This window comes from Rhynchophorus ferrugineus, unplaced genomic scaffold (assembly GCF_030347505.1).
Source record: "Rhynchophorus ferrugineus isolate W39M unplaced genomic scaffold, kcgeb_rfMv2 rfM9, whole genome shotgun sequence".
Classification (NCBI taxonomy): domain Eukaryota; kingdom Metazoa; phylum Arthropoda; class Insecta; order Coleoptera; family Curculionidae; genus Rhynchophorus; species Rhynchophorus ferrugineus.
This window is the reverse complement of record NW_027472588.1, coordinates 39,342,851-39,360,572: the sequence shown is the minus strand read 5'-3', so window position 1 is coordinate 39,360,572 and position 17,722 is coordinate 39,342,851. Positions and strand designations below refer to the sequence as shown.

Genomic DNA, 17,722 nt, shown 5'->3' with positions numbered 1-17,722 from the left:
GGTTGGATTACTTTCGCACATTGTAATTTGCATACTTTCGTAGATTTATTGGTTTTACTAAATTTATTTTTTAGATTATTAAAGAAATTGTTACTGTTATTATTGTTATTTAGTTAGTTAATTGTTACTTAATTTGAAGTTTTGAGTCGAAATGACAGTAATAAATACTTCATGATAGGAATTTTGCTGATCTATAGTCAACACTACATACTTTAAAAACAAATCACTCAGCTGATTCAGAGACAAAACCTCACATTTTCAATTTATTTAATTAAATAGTTGATTATTAGTTCAACAGTAAAAAATAATGGAAAATACTAATCCTACAATAAAAACAAACTTGAAATTGTGTGGCATTTGTGGTGATAAGCATAGTTACGACTGTTGCAAATATCTAAATATATCTAAACATGTACTATCTCGAAATTGATATAAGGCTTATATATTAATATGTTTATGTTATAGATACCAGATAAACTTGTAGAGTCGAAAGCAAGACTTTCCTCGCCAGATATCCTTGAGATTGTTAAATTAGCTGATCAATCAAGTACTATTGTTGCAAAGACTAACATACCTATTGGTGTACAGTTTGGTCCATTCATTGCTAAACTAACAGATACTCTTAATCCATTTGTTCTTTTTCCCCTAAAAGTTTTTATTGAGGAAGATAATGAAATAACAACTTACTATTTAGATACCACTGATGAAAATGAATGTTGCTGGATGATGTTTGTGCTACCAGCTACCAAACTTAGCGAACAAAATTTGATATGTTATCAGGTTTGTTAAATCAAGTACTTTTTCGAAAGTTTTACGCTATTAACTGTTTTAGGACAATAATAATATATATTTTGCAACAATGAGGCCTATTTCAAAAGGTGATGTTCTAAGGGTATGGTACTCTCCATACTATGCCACAAAAATGCAAAAGAATTTATTAGTCAATACAAAAGAAGTTGTACGAGGTACTTTTTTCTAATATTAATAGTATGCTTCTGTTATAAATCTAATTTATCTCTTAGACGTTTCAAATAAGATGACAGATTTAAATGCTATAGTGAAAGATCAACAAAAAATTATTCCTAGAGAAGTGTGGAATTGCAAATTTTGTTATAAACTAGAAAAGAATGTAACTGACTTTGCACAACATCTATATAATCATTATTCTTTACAATCAAGAAAAATATGCTCATTCTGTAAACAATCATTTCTTCATATAAAGGCAAGACTTTTTCAATATTATATTAAAACACATATATTAAGGACTAAACTTCCTAATGTATTCACTGTCACATTTTGTTTAGGATTATAAAAATCATCTAAGGTTGTTTCATGAAAGCAGTATAACAGAAGCAGGAAAACCTAACAATCAAACACAAATTATTAGTAAAAATCTTGAAACTGTAAATCCAAAAAAAGGAGTAGCAGATTTAAAGGACAATTGTGTTGGTGGGCCATTGTTAGTTCATAATTTGTTGAATGATGGCTTTGATAATTCAAATTTACTGGTGCAGCAGCAAGAAATATCTTCAATGGATATCGGCGTTCATGATCTGTTGGACGCAGATAATTTAAATTTAGGTGTTGATGGTATTCTGAATCATACTTTTGATTATCTAAATTCAGAATCAAGTAAAAAGGAAGACGAGAAAGAAGAATTTCTGTGTGATATTTGTTTAAAGACTTTCAACAGTTCAAAGTCCATAACTTTGCATCTAAAGTTGCATATGGGAAAATATTTTTGTACTTCTTGTAAAAAGGTAATTTTGTGAAAGTATTATTTATACTGTAGGTCCTCTGAATATTTCCATTAATTTATGAGAGGGATTATTAAAATCATTTTATAAAGTTGATTTTTTATGGAAATACACTATTACAGGTAAGAATAATTGACTATTAGAAAAATTCTGTCACTGTGGCCTTCTTAAACAGGACAGGTAGCAATTGTCAAAACAAAAATCGGCCTACTACAAAGTCAATGCGACTTTATAATAGCCAATAATTCTTACCTGTAGTAGTGTATCTTTTAAAAAAATAGGGACGACAGTTTTTTGAAAAAATCAAGACAGCTTTGATTAATCGCAACTGTTGTTTTATTTGAAAAATGTTTATCTCTGTGTGGAAATTATAGGATATAAATTGGAAATTTTTGTTTGGTTTATTTGTTTCTAAAATTATAGAGCAAATTAACATTATTCTTTTTTATTTGTAGGTTTTTGGAAGACTTGAAAATTTAAAGCAACATAAATGCAATCAGGTGTTATCACTTAAATGCCCCAAATGTGACAAATTATTTTATCAACGGAAATATTTGGTCAGACACATTGCAGTTGTACACGAAAAGAGATTCCACTGCAAGGCTTGCCGAAAATCCTTTTACTCATCTCACGACCTCACCACACATGTCTGTCTCAGTGTACCAGAAGAGCGACGGACAAAATTTAAATGTGATCAGTGTAGTAAAGTGTTCTTCAAAGAGTCGTACCTAAAGAAACATTTGCGCGTACACACGAAAACAACGAAAGATCGAAGGACTACCAACTCGGATAGTTATATTTGTTCAGAGTGCTCTAAAACTTTTAGCACAAAGCGGGTTTACAACCGACATTTCGCGACCGTACATGAGGGGCTCAGAGAGCACGAGTGCAGAATATGTGATAAAACTTTCTCCCGGAGAGATATTTTAAAAAATCACATGTTAAATATTCATATGATCGGAATTAAAGAGGTAATATTATCATTATTCATATTAGATTCAAGATGAACAGTATATATAGATGCAATAATGTTGTTCGATAAGATTGGTATCAGTATTAATGTATTAGAATGAAAAATGATAAAAATCTGGTTTACAGAAGAAAAAATTATTTCTTATTAAGCCACCATAGAAATCAGTGATTTAGTTCACTCTGACTTCAGTTATTTTCACTCTTGCGTAAAAATCGATTTTTATGAACAAAAAAACTAACAACAGGTTCCCAAGATTCCCAAGACATCAATCGAACTACAAAACTTATTGAACGACTCATATAAGTTTACGTTAAATATAAATCTGCTAGTATCTATAAAACGCTGTGTTTTTCAGATGTTCAGTTGTACTGAATGTGGCAAAGAGTTCAAGTCAAAAAAGAATTTACAATCGCATAAGTCCACCCACGGTCAAGTTGGCTTTAAATGTCACTGTGGGGCTTTATTTAAGCACAAGTACAACTTGCACCGGCATTGCAAACAGTTCCACAGACCAAACGCAAATAACCCCGTCGATGAAATGTTAATTCACGAATGTCCGATTTGCCACAACAAAGTCAAACTGAAGAGATCCCTTCAACGACACATCAGGCGAAAACATGCCGAAGAGTATAAAAACATATGTTTAGAATTAAGTGCTAGAAAAGTCAAATTTGACAAGAAGAGAAAGGTATGTTGATTTCTTAGGATTATAAGATTATTTTTTACATATTTATTATTAGAGCAACAAGTTTGCGGACGATGACTTTGACTATATAGACACCGATCAAAAATGCATGGATTTACAAAAGACTATCGAGAACATGGATTTCAATATCGATACTTGCAACGATAACTTATACAGTGGAACTGAAACTATCGATAAATTCCTGAAAGAGAGTAGTGAACAGATCGATTCTTTATTCACGGATAATCCGAAAGTTATCGATATCCCAAATGATGCTAGCGGCGCTGTGAGTGTGAATAAGGTCAGGAATAGGGAGGTGTGTTTATCCATGCCAGATTTATGTGAGATGGACCAGGAAATCAAGCTGGGTAAGTGTTAGTCAGTACTGAGTGAGTTGTGGGCATCTATCGGTTTTCTTCCTGTATATCATAGGTTTTGTGGTTTTATTCAATAATGTTAGGTTCCTCCTGTTTTTTAAATGTTCCTATATATTTTTGTGAATATGTGTGTGTGTTACAATTCTTTGAATCGACATCTTGCAGTATTCTTACTTTTGAAGGGGAAATACTAAAGTTGAGGCTACTTTAAACAGTGAACACAGCTTTTTCCAAATTCCAATTGATATTTAAAATTATTTGTTCTACATTGCTAATATAAGTATCGTTAATAGTGTTGGGAACTATCGATTGAAAACGACTACCGACTGTTCTTGTCTCTATTTTCGATTCGACTGATATGACTACTTTTTACTATCGATTATTTCTGTCCTGTACTTTCAGTTACTATTTTTGGTTCTACTAGTTTCATTCGACTGATTTTTAACGTTCTGGCTTTGCCGTCCTAGAATAGAAAAACTATGGAAGTGTGCGTTTGACTGAAATAGTAATTAGTATTTTCAGTCGATAGTTTTTTGACTATCTACTAGTTCGACTGTTTTGCGATTATCGACTGTTTCAGTCTCTATTTTCGGTTCGACTGATCTTACTACTTTTTACTATCGATTGTTTCTGTCCTGTACTTTCAGTTACTATTTTTGGTTCTGCTAGTTTCATTCGACTGATTTTTGACGTTCTGGCTTGGCCGTCCTAGAATAGAAAAACTATGGAAGTGTGCGTTTGACTGAAATAGTAGTTAGTATTTTCAGTCGATAGTTTATTGACTATCTATTAGTTCGACTGTTTTGCGATTATCGACTGTTTCAGACTCTATTTTCGGTTCGACTGATCTTACTACTTTTTACTACTGATTGTTTCTGTCCTGTACTTTCAGTTACTATTTTTGGTTCTGCTAGTTTCATTCGACTGATTTTTGACGTTCTGGCTTGGCCGTCCTAGAATAGAAAAACTGTGGAAGTGTGCGTTTGACTGAAATAGTAATTAGTATTTTCAGTCGATAGTTTATTGACTATCTATTAGTTCGACTGTTTTGCGATTATCGACTGTTTCAGACTCTATTTTCGGTTCGACTGATCTTACTACTTTTTACTACTGATTGTTTCTGTCCTGTACTTTCAGTTACTATTTTTGGTTGTAGTTTCATTCGACTGATTTTTGACGTTCTGGTTTGGCCGTCCTAGAATAGAAAAACTGTGGAAGTGTGCGTTTGACTGAAATAGTAATTAGTATTTTCAGTCGATAGTTTATTGACTATCTACTAGTTCGACTGTTTCAGTCTCTATTTTCGGTTCGACTGATCTTACTACTTTTTACTATCGATTGTTTCTGTCCTGTACTTTCAGTTACTATTTTTGGTTCTGGTTTCATTCGACTGATTTTTGACGTTCTGGCTTGGCCGTCCTAGAATAGAAAAACTGTGGAAGTGTGCGTTTGACTGAAATAGTAATTAGTATTTTCAGTCGATAGTTTATTGACTATCTATTAGTTCGACTGTTTTGCGATTATCGACTGTTTCAGACTCTATTTTCGGTTCGACTGATCTTACTACTTTTTACTACTGATTGTTTCTGTCCTGTACTTTCAGTTACTATTTTTGGTTGTAGTTTCATTTGACTGATTTTTGACGTTCTGGTTTGGCCGTCCTAGAATAGAAAAACTGTGGAAGTGTGCGTTTGACTGAAATAGTAATTAGTATTTTCAGTCGATAGTTTATTGACTATCTACTAGTTCGACTGTTTCAGTCTCTATTTTCGGTTCGACTGATCTTACTACTTTTTACTATCGATTGTTTCTGTCCTGTACTTTCAGTTACTATTTTTGGTTCAAGTTTCATTCGACTGATTTTTGACGTTCTGGCTTGGCCGTCCTAGAATAGAAAAACTGTGGAAGTGTGCGTTTGACTGAAATAGTAATTAGTATTTTCAGTCGATAGTTTTTTGACTATCTACTAGTTCGACTGTTTTGCGATTATCGACTGTTTCAGTCTCTATTTTCGGTTCGACTGATCTTACTACTTTTTACTATTGATTGTTTCTGTCCTGTACTTTCAGTTACTATTTTTGGTTGTAGTTTCATTCGACTGATTTTTGACGTTCTGGTTTGGCCGTCCTAGAATAGAAAAACTGTGGAAGTGTGCGTTTGACTGAAATAGTAATTAGTATTTTCAGTCGATAGTTTATTGACTATCTACTAGTTCGACTGTTTCAGTCTCTATTTTCGGTTCGACTAATCTTACTACTTTTTACTATCGATTGTTTCTGTCCTGTACTTTCAGTTACTATTTTTGGTTCTACTAGTTTCATTCAACTGATTTTTAACGTTCTGGCTTTGCCGTCCTAGAATAGAAAAACTGTGAAAGTGTGCGTTTGACTGAAATAATAATTAGTATTTTCAGTCGATAGTTTTTTGACTATCTACTAGATCGACTGTTTTGCGACTATCGACTGTTTCTACTATTTTCAGTCGATAGTTCCCAATACTAATCGTTAATTATTTATTTTATTTTTAGGAAAAAATGCCTATATTTTGGAAAATGGGAACATTGTCGAACCTCAAGGGAACTCCTCCAACGTTGTAGTTTATGTCTTGAATGACAAAAATGTGTGAAAATAAAAGATATATTTAGTACAGAAGTTTTTATTTAATGATAGATCACTACTTATTTTGTTAAACTTCAATTTCAATAGTTTTGTACTTTAATTATATATGTTTTATTGGATATACATATCAAAACGCAATTATAAACTATATGCATCATCAGTAACAGGGAAAATATCTCTTTTACTTAGATTTGCTGACTAGAAAAACATTTTAGGAACTCTATCAGGTATTTATTTGTTAATGATCGGACGTTTTCTTTCCTTCCATGTCGGAATTCGGAATTAGTTCGTTTTGGTAATTAAATCGTTTGATGCTGGAGTAATTTGTACTATCATGAGGACGATAATTTGATAACTGTTGATAAACCTGAAAATAATAAACTTTAATGATAATGTTACTATAAGTACATTTGATTTACAACTTTACTAGGCTGTTCGGTTAGTTTTTCTTTGATAAGTCATTGTTCAGTCTGTTGAATTATTCGAGAGATCAGTTCACACAAGTTCCATTAGACCAGGTATAAGTAAACTTTAGACTGAAATTTTTAGATTCACAAAGCTGTGTGTGTATGTTTGCCATATTTGTTAGCAATGAAACAAGAGCATATTCTTTCGTCATTCCACTTCCGTGATCAGTTTTTTGGGATGCAAGAGTCATTCTGTTTGTGGATTATCTTCAAATTGGTACAGCAACACCCAGGTAATTATAGCAACCTTTTGGATCAGCGGGATATAAAAATTTGTAAGAAAGAACCAATTGTCTATCATCGTGAAATCAGTAAATCAATGAATTGTTGAAACAGCTTTATGTCATTGGGAAAAATGAACTTATTGAACTTATTTGTTGAGAAGTGTATCAAGGCCACAACACACACAAGAACCATCAATGAAATTGATGAATTGTTGTAACATCCCTATGTTGTTGGAACAAGTGAACTTATTGACCAATTTAGGATCAGCTTGACGTAGAAAAGAAAACGAAAGAACTTAGTGAAGTGAGGTGAAATTATAGAACAATCTAGTAACCGATGGGGCAAAAGTCCCGCTACCATTTTGATAGCGTACTTTAGCTCAGTTTTGCTTTAACCATTCTGTTGAGTAGACGTCCAAATTTTATTATGGATAAATATACGCCACAAGAACGAGCAGAAATAGTGACAATATTTATTGAAAATAATTGTTTCATTATTACCATTCAGCGGGAATTGCGTAAAAAATATCCTAATCGTCCAGTGCCTCAGGAAAAGTTTATTGTTTACATGCGTATTTTCGACAGTACGGTACTATACCAGAAAGGCCTCGTGCTGGAAAACAAGGTGTTGCCGTTAATGTTACTGCTGAACGGTTCAAGACAACGGAAGACATGATTCGAAATTTTCTTGTGCCTGAAATGAAAGAGCAAGAACTAGAGGACATATGGTTTCAGCAAGATGGGGCTACAGCGTACAGCTCGTTCAACAATTCAATTATTGAATGACCTTTTTCCACGAAGACTAATTTCACGAAGTGGCGATTTAGCATGGCCAGCCAGATCTCCGGATTTAACAGCACCAGACTTTTTCTTACGGGGTTTTTTAAAATCAAAAGTTTATGTGAATAAGCCCCAAACGATTCAACATCTTAAATACAATATTCGTCACGAAATTGAAGAAATTCAACTTCAAATACCTTGAAAATAGCCGAAAGTTGCATAGTCATCATTTAGTGGATATAATTTTTCAATCATAAAGAAAAAAAAATGTAAAGACCAAATAAACTTTTTATGAAAACCAAACTTACTTATCTTTTCTTTGAGCAAGATATAGGCAATCAAAATGGTAGCGGTACTTTTGCCCCACGTTGTATAGTACGATATATATTACCTTATTACCTGTTTCATTCGCTGTATATTAATTCTACTGACGTTTGAATGGTTCACCATTGGTAAAGGATAGTGTTTTCCTATTATACATTTGGCCGCTCGTTGGGTGGCTTCAGGAGTCATCCACGGTTCGTGAATATATTGTGTTGGAATATTTTTTAATATAGGTAGGTACTTTCTACACAAATAACGTTTGAATTAAGTTTAACTAGCATTTAAATGCGGATTTCTTATACTTAATGTAATCTCCGTTGGGATCAGCTTTACGACCAAATTTCACCGGACAGTAACAATGGAAGAACTGCTGGAAAAAGCTGGAACAGGACAACCACATCCACATGCCCGCGTTCACCGACCAATCGGCGTCCAAAAGTAATTCTTCGAAAACCTTCAGGGTAAAAAAGAGTAATCACAAGATAATTTTTAATTTAATCTTTCGCTACCTTCATGCCCTCCTCCCATGAGATCCATAGGTCACCTCTGGTGAGGAAACAGGCAACGGCGTGTCGGGCCAGATGGTGAATCCAACCTTCATTTCGAAGCTGGGCCATGATGGCGTCAATCCAGGGAAATCCAGTTTGACCCTGCGTTGATTTATGAGAAATTGGTAATGTCGCAAGTGTCTTGTGGGTTTGTGTGGTTGGTAATTTCTTTCAGAAGCTCGTCGACTATTTTACGTGGGAGTATTTTATATATAGTTACTTACACTTACATTTGCCCACTTGGCTAAAGCTTCCGCATTCTTATCCCACGGTATCTGGACGCAGATCGGATTGCCCTGCATCTTATCAAAGTTGGGGTTCTTCGTGGCGGCGCAATAGAAGAATTCCCTCCACAACAACTGGCCATGTAGTGATAGTGGTGGGAAGGCCTGAACGAGCAACTCCTAATAACATTAAAAGATAGATGACGATGATGCTGTGTACTTACTTTTTTGATTTTCTTGTAGAGGTCGGTCAGTTGGTAATAAAACAGTCGAGTGGAAAGACATCCGAATCTAAGGTACGGCGACAGGCCGGTTTGTGACGGCAGAAGAGACTGAGGTGTCATTTTCGGTTTCCCAAACGAAGCCACCCAAGCCTTTCGTTCTAGGTGACGCTCTAATCTGGCAAGCGCTTCAGTTTCTCCACCCTAATTGGGACGATAGAAAATGTTATAGTTCCTTTTTGTTATTTTTTGCATCTATTGAGTACATGGAGCCAGAATTATACATCCTGCGGCTAGTACATTTGAGAAATAATTTAAAGTGCTCATCATCAGTGCATTTTTTTATTTAATTTCTTTTTTTGTTTCAAAATTTCTAGATTTTGCCATAATAATAACGTAACAGTTATTTTGAGAGATATTTTAAAAATCACATACATTTTGGGCATTTTAATTGTACAATCCATAATGATATTCAAGTTAAATTTTAAAAATTATTGTTAGGGCTTCAATATATTTTTGGGTAAAACAAGTAAAATACTATATAAATAGGGAAATACCTAAAATTTACTTTTGGTATAACAAAACTAGAAGATAGAACTCTAATGGATCCCATACTATTGATGACACTAAAGAAATATGAAAAAGGCAGAAGGCGTTATATAGTCCTTCCAATGAAACAATCAATGCACGTCATCAACATCGTCGAACGAATTGCCAAATTCAATTTATAAAAACCTAAAATCCTTTTTAAACTCGGAGCATTTTTCTTTGTAATTTTACTAATTAGTATTAATGTAGTTATAAAGAGACATAATTAAGTTTCATGGGTACAAACATGTAACCAAATCCGTCCATAAAATTCGATTTATGTTGGCACCTAAGTATCTAATATCACCAAATTAAGACGGTTGGAGCCGTGCGACGTTGCCAATTATGCTCCTCAAACTATTATATTAAATACGAGTGGGGTAGGAAGTTTCGTAGGTGGGGGTAATTTTGGTAACATTTATATTAACTCGAGTTCAAACGCAAAATTTTGGTAATCAAATTATTCCTTAATTAGCCGTTCTTTTTTATAATTTTAGATACTTTAATTTACAATTGTATTGACACATAGTTTAATTGGTTTTATAGTTCATATAAATAGTTTATTTTATAATATACTTTGTTATATGGTATAAATTATCTTGTGTAGGTTATTTTGTTATATTGTATATTTTGTCATATAATTTATTTTATTTAGTTTCCTTTGTTAGCATTCTAATTAACAAAAAAAATTAGTATTTTTGTGAATTAAGTTAACGGATTGCAGACTTAAGATGAACGGCAAAATTTCAACAGCTGGCGAGAAATGTGTAAATCCCCCACTAAACCAACTCTTATCTATATATTTAAATATACGTGCTGTATACTATTTTCCCTATATGTAAATACTAATTTAACATATCGGCAACATAGCAGTCGGTCTGACGTCATTTTGCCCTCGAATGACAGATCGTAAATGGTGTTGTTATCCGCTAGTTATGTAGAAGTAAAAATAGTAAACAATTCTAACCTACACATTATTGGCTGTTTAATTAACTGTAGTTTGAATCCTTCAATAAATATGCATTAGATGTACTATAATGTTAAGTTAATTATAGTATTTCATAACATTATTCTATTTACATTAATATCTTGTTGTCAGTGTCAAAATAAAGGAAAATTTAAAATTGATGCGGCAACGTTGCATAATAAATTTTCATGACGTGTATTGGTTGTTTTATTGGAAGGACTACAGAAGAATATTTTAATTATATTGCCTGGAATAATGGGCTCTTAACTTTTTCATTGATGCTTATATTATTTACATTTATATTTGCATTTCATTATATATAATTATATTATTATACATTTTATTATATATTAGAATCTTATTTTAACGAATTAATTTTAAAAATTAAATTTGGCTTTCATTTGATACTATTGGAATATAAATTTGACGGTATAGAGTGGTCACGTGAAATGAAGGACCAATCAAAACAAAATATTTTCTCTGCAGGTTTCTATATGACCAATCGAAAAAAATCAATCAAATGTTATGTTTTCAGCGCCCTAATGACTGGACCGCTAAAGCTTTTCTTGAGAGTTTACTGTAGAATATTTATTCAAAGCATCGAACTTTTGTTTTGGGGTTTTTTAATCCCGTATCAAGTGAATTTCTTTGTGGTTTGGTAAGTATATCGATTTTTACTCCACGGCCGACATCCTATGTGCATGCGATAAACCGAAAAATTCAAAAGAGGATAAAATTACAGACAAAAACGAGCACTTCTTAAAATGTCTAGGGAAAATTCCGTACATAGTTCTCTCTCTGATACCAAACCTTTTCTTAATTAAACTTTACTTGTATTTTCTTTTTTGAAAGGGAGAAATGGAACGAACAAAAATGAACGATCCGAAAAGAACCCCATTTACGGAAATATTACGGAAACTTGGTACGGTTAATACCCATCCTTGCAGAACGAGCAGGAACTCAATAAACGAGAACACTTATCGACCCTGTTAATCGGTTTAAAATATACACCAGCATCGTTGATAAATAGCAAAATTGTTTCAGTAGAGCCATCTTTCGTCCGACAATAGACTAAAGAAAAATTTCGGTAAATATTACCTGCCATACCGGTGGGCTTAATCCTTCCGTGTCAAAACCGAGTTCCTCCAATGTGGGCACCCCAAATTTTTCATCGTGATCATCTGACAGCGGAGTGTGAGCACATTCCACCGATTTGTGGGTGACCGGAGCTTCAGGCTGAGGTGGTAAGCCCATACAAGCGATGACTGCCAAGAATTGGTGGTAGGTTAGCGGGGCCTTACCACCATTACTAGAAAAAATGCAATATTTTTAATTATTGCTATTTGATTAATAATAAATACTTATATATAACTTATAAATAACGAAAGTAATAGAAGTTGTCTGGCTAAAATTACTATAATTTTTAAATCAGATTTATATAGTAATACACAGAAAACTTTGGAGAAAAGTTTCGCTACGTCCAATATTTAGGTGGGGTAAGGAAAACATTTTGTAGTGAAGATATTTAATTAGTTCTTTGATAAAATTTGCCACGTAGGGGCGGCACGTGGCTGGACTGACGTCACGTTTTATTGACCAACGAACTTTAAGTAAAATTGGACGTCCCGAAACATTTTTCCAAAATTGCTTATAAAGTTAAATCTCTATTTTCTTTGTGGGGAGATTGTCATGGAAATTTGACACATTTCATTAGTAGAACTATTAGGTTATGTTTAGGAATATTATGTCACGTCATCTATAGGTTAATATTGGGATTTTGTGTATTATATTAAAGGTGGTCTGCATTAGATCTTAAAATCATAATTTTTAATTATAATTGTCAATAAATGAACATCAATATTCTATTTTTTCATTTGTAAATTTTTTAATTATATTAATAAACCTCTCCCTAACATTATATATTAAAAATCTTACCGATCAATGATGTGTTGGAGATGATATAGCGTGTGGGACACTTTCTGGATGACGTTTATTCCGAGTTCCTTACACAGGGCGATGATGTTATGATCTCGAACCCTACCAAAAGGTTCCGGATCTTCTTCGAACGTGAGCGAGGTGGTACCCCATTCCCGGAACAATTTCGGTAGGGTGTCAGCCGGTTGCCCTCTGATGACGAATAATCGCGAATTCAACTTTCTTAGGCTGCGATCCAAGTCTTCCAGGCATTGTAGCAAAAACCTGAAATATACAAAATAGTATATATATAGTTTAGATAACTATACTACAGTAATTAGAGGATAAAAGGGCTTTGAGTTTGTAGTTGTCCGTATTGAATAGGTGAAATGTTGCAGACGACCTGTATGTAAAGGGTACACGTCAAAAAAATTGACATATAATAAGCTTTGTTTAATTGACATAGAGCGTTGTTTATAATTATGGATCGGCTTAATTAAAACAATAAAATATTAAATAAGTAATAAAACGTAATTCTTAGACACTAATTTGTTTACAAGAAAAAAACGTATAAGGGATAAAGTAAAGCCTTACGCCGTAATATTAAATTGATGATTTTAAAACAGAATATATTAGGTGTAAAAATGGTTGCCTAACCTATAAAATATACAGCAGTTTATTTTTTACTCTAAGAACAAAAAAAAACTCTTTCTCTTTCGGTTGTATGCAACCAGTAAATAGGTATTGTATAAAATTAATGTCAAAAAGTAAATGAATGTATTAAAGAACCATACGATAAATTTGGATGAATAATAAACAGTTTGTGTTTTGTTGATTCATTCCTAGTACTTTTCTGAGAGGATGTATGATATCCGATCCTGGTGGTAATAAAAGGATAGCCATAGAGAGATGATATTCGTTTTTTTTTTGGAATATAGATATTTAATAGTACTAACAACCGACAGAGACGATAAGATAGTTTTAATAATAAGGTTTAATAATAATTTTAAAGGATTCTAACGATGAGGAATATAGTTTTATGCAACGACGGTTCGTTTAAAGTCTACCTCTTACCTCCATTTATTGATGCCCACGTTTGATGAGCCCGCGAACCACGGATCCAAAACAAAAACGCATCGGAACGTGGTGGCGCCACGGAGACCCTCGCGAAGCGATGGATTGTCGTGTAGCCGGAGGCCCTTTAGGATAATAAAATATATTGTTTTTTATAATAACGGATTTTCGTAACGACGAACCTTCCTAAACCAATGCACGGCATGCTTGCCGCTTTGGCGTGCTGGAAATTGCCGTGTATCGTTGTTCATCTATTCGGCGAATCACTCATTGTTCTGAAACACAAAAAAAACTTCGTTGAAACTCGTTAAAGTGTAGTTTTCGCGTGCGGGCCTACCGATACTACGATGGTTCTAGTTCTTCGTTGTTGTTTTCTCCAGAATTACGATGTCACTACTTCCGGAATGTCTTTAAACTGCGAAAATATCCGGGATGGTATCGCGGGGGGTCCATGGCGACGCCAACGTGATCGCTAACTCCACTCGATCCGTATTGGTCGACGAGGTCACGTGTACTATAAGTCACGTTGTTATCGGCGTGCGCCTGAAGAATGTGTGGCGTCAGAGCGGGAGGGCCACACGGCATCGGTTGGGGTGGAATTATGCATGTGTGCTTGTGTTTTAAAATTATGTTTTTTAGTCATTTATCTGTTAGGAGTTAATTCGTAGCGTTTTACGAGAGAAGGCGTTGATATAATATGGCATTCCGTTGTTCTCTCCCACAAATTATTTCTCACAAAACAGCTGTTGTTAGGTTATACATCTTATCTATATAACAGGTCAATTGAAAAGTTCCCGGCCTGACACATAGATGGCGCTACTAGAATTAACTCCATATGTTTTTTAGTTAACCCTAACCCTCAAAAGATGCGTGTTTAAATTTGACAGCTGATGGATCACTAGTTTGTGAATTATAGCATTTTGAGTGAAGCAACTTTGGTTACTGTGAAAAAAAATGGATAAAAAGGAATTTCGCGTATTGATAAAATATTGCTATTTGCAAATACAGTTGAAGCAAAATACAGTCCGGACACTGCTCCAGGAAAATCATCAAGGATTGGTATGCTATGTTCAGACGTGGTGAAGTGAGCACCGAAGACGGTGAACGCAGTGGACGCCCAAAAGAGGTTGTTACTCACGAAAACATTAAGAAAATCCATAAAATGATTTTGAATGACCGTAAATTGAAATTGAATGAAATAGCAGACACTCTAAAGATATCAACTGAACATGTACATCATATCATTCACAAATATTTGGGTATGAGAAAGCTCTGTGCAAAGTGGGTGCCGCGCGAGATCACTTTTGACCAAAAACAACGACGAGTTGATGATTCGGAGCAGTGTTTGAAGATGATGAATCGTAATAAACTCGTATTTTTGCGTCGATATGTGACAATGGAGGAAACATCCATCATTTCACTCCGAAGTCCAATTGACAGTCATCCGAGTGAACTGCACACGATGAACCCACTCCAAACCGTGGGAAAACGCAACAGTCGGCTGGCAAGGTTATGGCGTCTGTATTTTAGGACGCGCATGGAATAATTTCCATTGACCACCTTCAAAATGGAAGGACCATCAAGAGCAACTAATACATAGTCAACAAACAGTCGCATTTGAAGAAAAAGTAAGTGCTGCTTCACCAAGACAATGTACCGTGTCACAAGTCAGTGAAAGCGATGGCAAAAATCCACGAATTGGGCTTCGAATTGCTTCCTCATCCACTGTATTCTCCAAAGATTTCAAAAGAATGCTCGCTGGGAAGAAATTTTCGTCGAATGAAGAGGTGATCGCCGAATCTGAGGCTTATTTAGAAGCAAAGGACAAATCGTACTACAAAAATGGTATCGAAAAGTTGGAGGGTCGAGTCCTGAGAGCTATTGTGGGCACACCCAAATACTACAACACTGACTACAAATCACGAGAATTGCAAGGGGGTATGAGGAAGGACTCCAGTCTCATGAGAATATTGAAGTATTGCAGCTTTTGGATACCATCAGACCAGGAAGCAGACTCAAAAGGATCAAACCATTTGATCTTGTGTAGTGTTGTGTAGTGAGGTGCATATAATAAAAATGCAGCAGTGACATGTATAAACATTATTTCACCAGAGACTGAGATAGGGCCGATGGGTCCTCCTAGTTATATACCTAGATTTAAGTTATCATAAAGACAAATTGTAGGTTAGTCGGAAACGACTAGTAACAACGTAATAATTAAATAACGAAATAATAATGTTTTCATTCTAATTAAGCGTGAAAATGGAGAAAATGGATGAAATATTCCTAAACAAACTGTTTAAATTAACAAATGAGATACTATAAATTCGCAGTGTGTGACAGGAAATTGTTCTTTTCTTCTTTCATCAAAATCGAAAGAAATTGCTTTAATGGATTTAGAAACTGCACTTCCTTTACATACACACACACGTATAAAGAAACAATGGCAATATTACCAATCGTTATTAACATAACCCAGTTTTTTCACTTAATTGGTCCGACAGGAGAGATGTATGAGTTGTTCCTTTGTATTTTCTAATTTTGTCGTCTATTTGTTGGCCTAAAGGCATCACTGTCTCTGGTATTCTTGTATGCAGTTTACGGCAAGAAAACGGAAAGTGACAGTTGGAAAGTAAGCCAGGACGTATTTCATATTTTTGTATTGTTTTGTTTATTTTTTATAATTTCACATTTGTAAGAGGTATTAATATTATAATGCGATAGAGTAGACATTTTGTTGGGATACGTATTGTTTTGTATTTTATTTATAATTTAAAATTTAGACGAAAAATAATGCAAAAGTAAGAAACATATAGTTAACAGGTCAATTGAAAATTCCCCGGCCTACCATAGTAAAACACATTTTTTTGGTAAAATTGGTTTTTTTTACTCAGCATAATTCCCTTCAAGGGTGATACACCGATTATAGCGACCCTCCAACTTTTCGATGCCATTTTTGTAGTACGATTTGTCCTTTGCTTCTAAATAAGCCTCAGTAGTCGCTGAGGATCAGATCTGGAGAATACGGTGTAGGAGGAAGCAATTCGAAGCCCAATTCATGGATTTTTGGTGAAGCAGCACTTACTTTTTCTTCAAATGCGGCTGTTTGTTGACTATGTATTAGTTGCTCTTGATGGTCCTTCCTTTTTGAAGGTGGTAAATGAAAATTATTCCATGCGCATCCTAAAATACAGACGCCATAACCTTGCCAGCCCACGTTGCTTTTTCCCACACTTTGGATGAACCCATCGTGTGCAGTTCACTCGGATGACTGTCAATTCGACTTCGGAGTGAAATTATGGAGACATGTTTCCTCCATTGTCACATATCGACGCAAAAATACGAGTTCATTACGATTCATCATCTTCAAACACTGCTTCGAATCATAAACTCGTCGTTGTTTTTGGTCAAAAGTGAGCTCGTGCGCCACCCACTTTGCACAGAGCTTTCTCACACCCAAATATTCGTGAGTGCCTGCTATTTCATTCAATTTCAATTTACGGTCATTCAAAATCATTTTGTGGATTTGCTCATTTCACAACGTCTAAACTTATTTTCCTGGGGCAGTTTTGAGAAACTCGGCATCAAGCCAAGCTTTTTTCCCTTCAAAAAGCAATATTGAACTAAAACTCAGAGTTGATGCGGCAACATTGTTTTGACGTCACAACTTTAGATGACGTATGTACAAAACTTCTTTAGATCGACTATACGTCCTTTTACCTGTCGTCCACGCCGCATTCGTCGATTCCTTTCATTTCTTTTGATGTTATCGACACTCTATCGGATTGCAAGCGAATGCCAGCAAACCTTCGTTGGCCGTCATCAAACCGTCCAAACAGAACTAGAAATGTCCCAACAAACCCATTCGTTGGCTTTCGTTGGCCCGGTCTGTACGCAGCATAATGCATATTTATTGAAGGACCTAAACTACAGTTAATTAAACAGCCATAGTAGTTTGTAGGTTGGAGTCTTATTATACCC

General features: G+C 34.6%; 2 protein-coding genes across 9 annotated transcripts; one reads left to right on the top strand and one right to left on the bottom strand.

Annotated features, from left to right (window-relative positions):
- The first annotated feature begins 208 nt into the window (after window positions 1–208).
- LOC143202932 (uncharacterized) lies at window positions 209–6,443 on the top strand. The gene is made up of 9 exons (XM_076414933.1): window positions 209–412; window positions 466–780; window positions 833–965; window positions 1,023–1,222; window positions 1,305–1,760; window positions 2,213–2,728; window positions 3,086–3,418; window positions 3,471–3,783; window positions 6,320–6,443. The coding sequence occupies exons 1-9, from the start codon at window positions 308–310 to the stop codon at window positions 6,415–6,417; spliced, it is 2,469 nt and encodes an 822-aa protein (XP_076271048.1). The 5' UTR covers window positions 209–307; the 3' UTR covers window positions 6,418–6,443.
- phr6-4 ((6-4)-photolyase) lies at window positions 6,432–14,212 on the bottom strand. 8 transcript variants are annotated; one of them, XM_076414945.1, is made up of 11 exons: window positions 14,079–14,212; window positions 13,924–14,016; window positions 13,742–13,866; window positions 12,689–12,952; window positions 11,852–12,062; window positions 9,202–9,402; window positions 8,978–9,157; window positions 8,715–8,855; window positions 8,508–8,659; window positions 8,281–8,449; window positions 6,432–6,777 (listed from the first exon to the last, which is right to left on the bottom strand). In XM_076414945.1, exons 2-11 carry the CDS (start codon window positions 13,990–13,992, stop codon window positions 6,649–6,651), a joined length of 1,641 nt encoding a protein of 546 aa, XP_076271060.1. In that variant the 5' UTR covers window positions 13,993–14,016; window positions 14,079–14,212; the 3' UTR covers window positions 6,432–6,648. The 8 variants fall into 8 exon arrangements, with proteins under 8 accessions (XP_076271060.1, XP_076271062.1, XP_076271061.1 ...); XM_076414947.1 differs by having other exon boundaries at window positions 8,984–9,157; XM_076414946.1 differs by having other exon boundaries at window positions 8,978–9,154.
- Window positions 14,213–17,722: the final 3,510 nt, after the last annotated feature.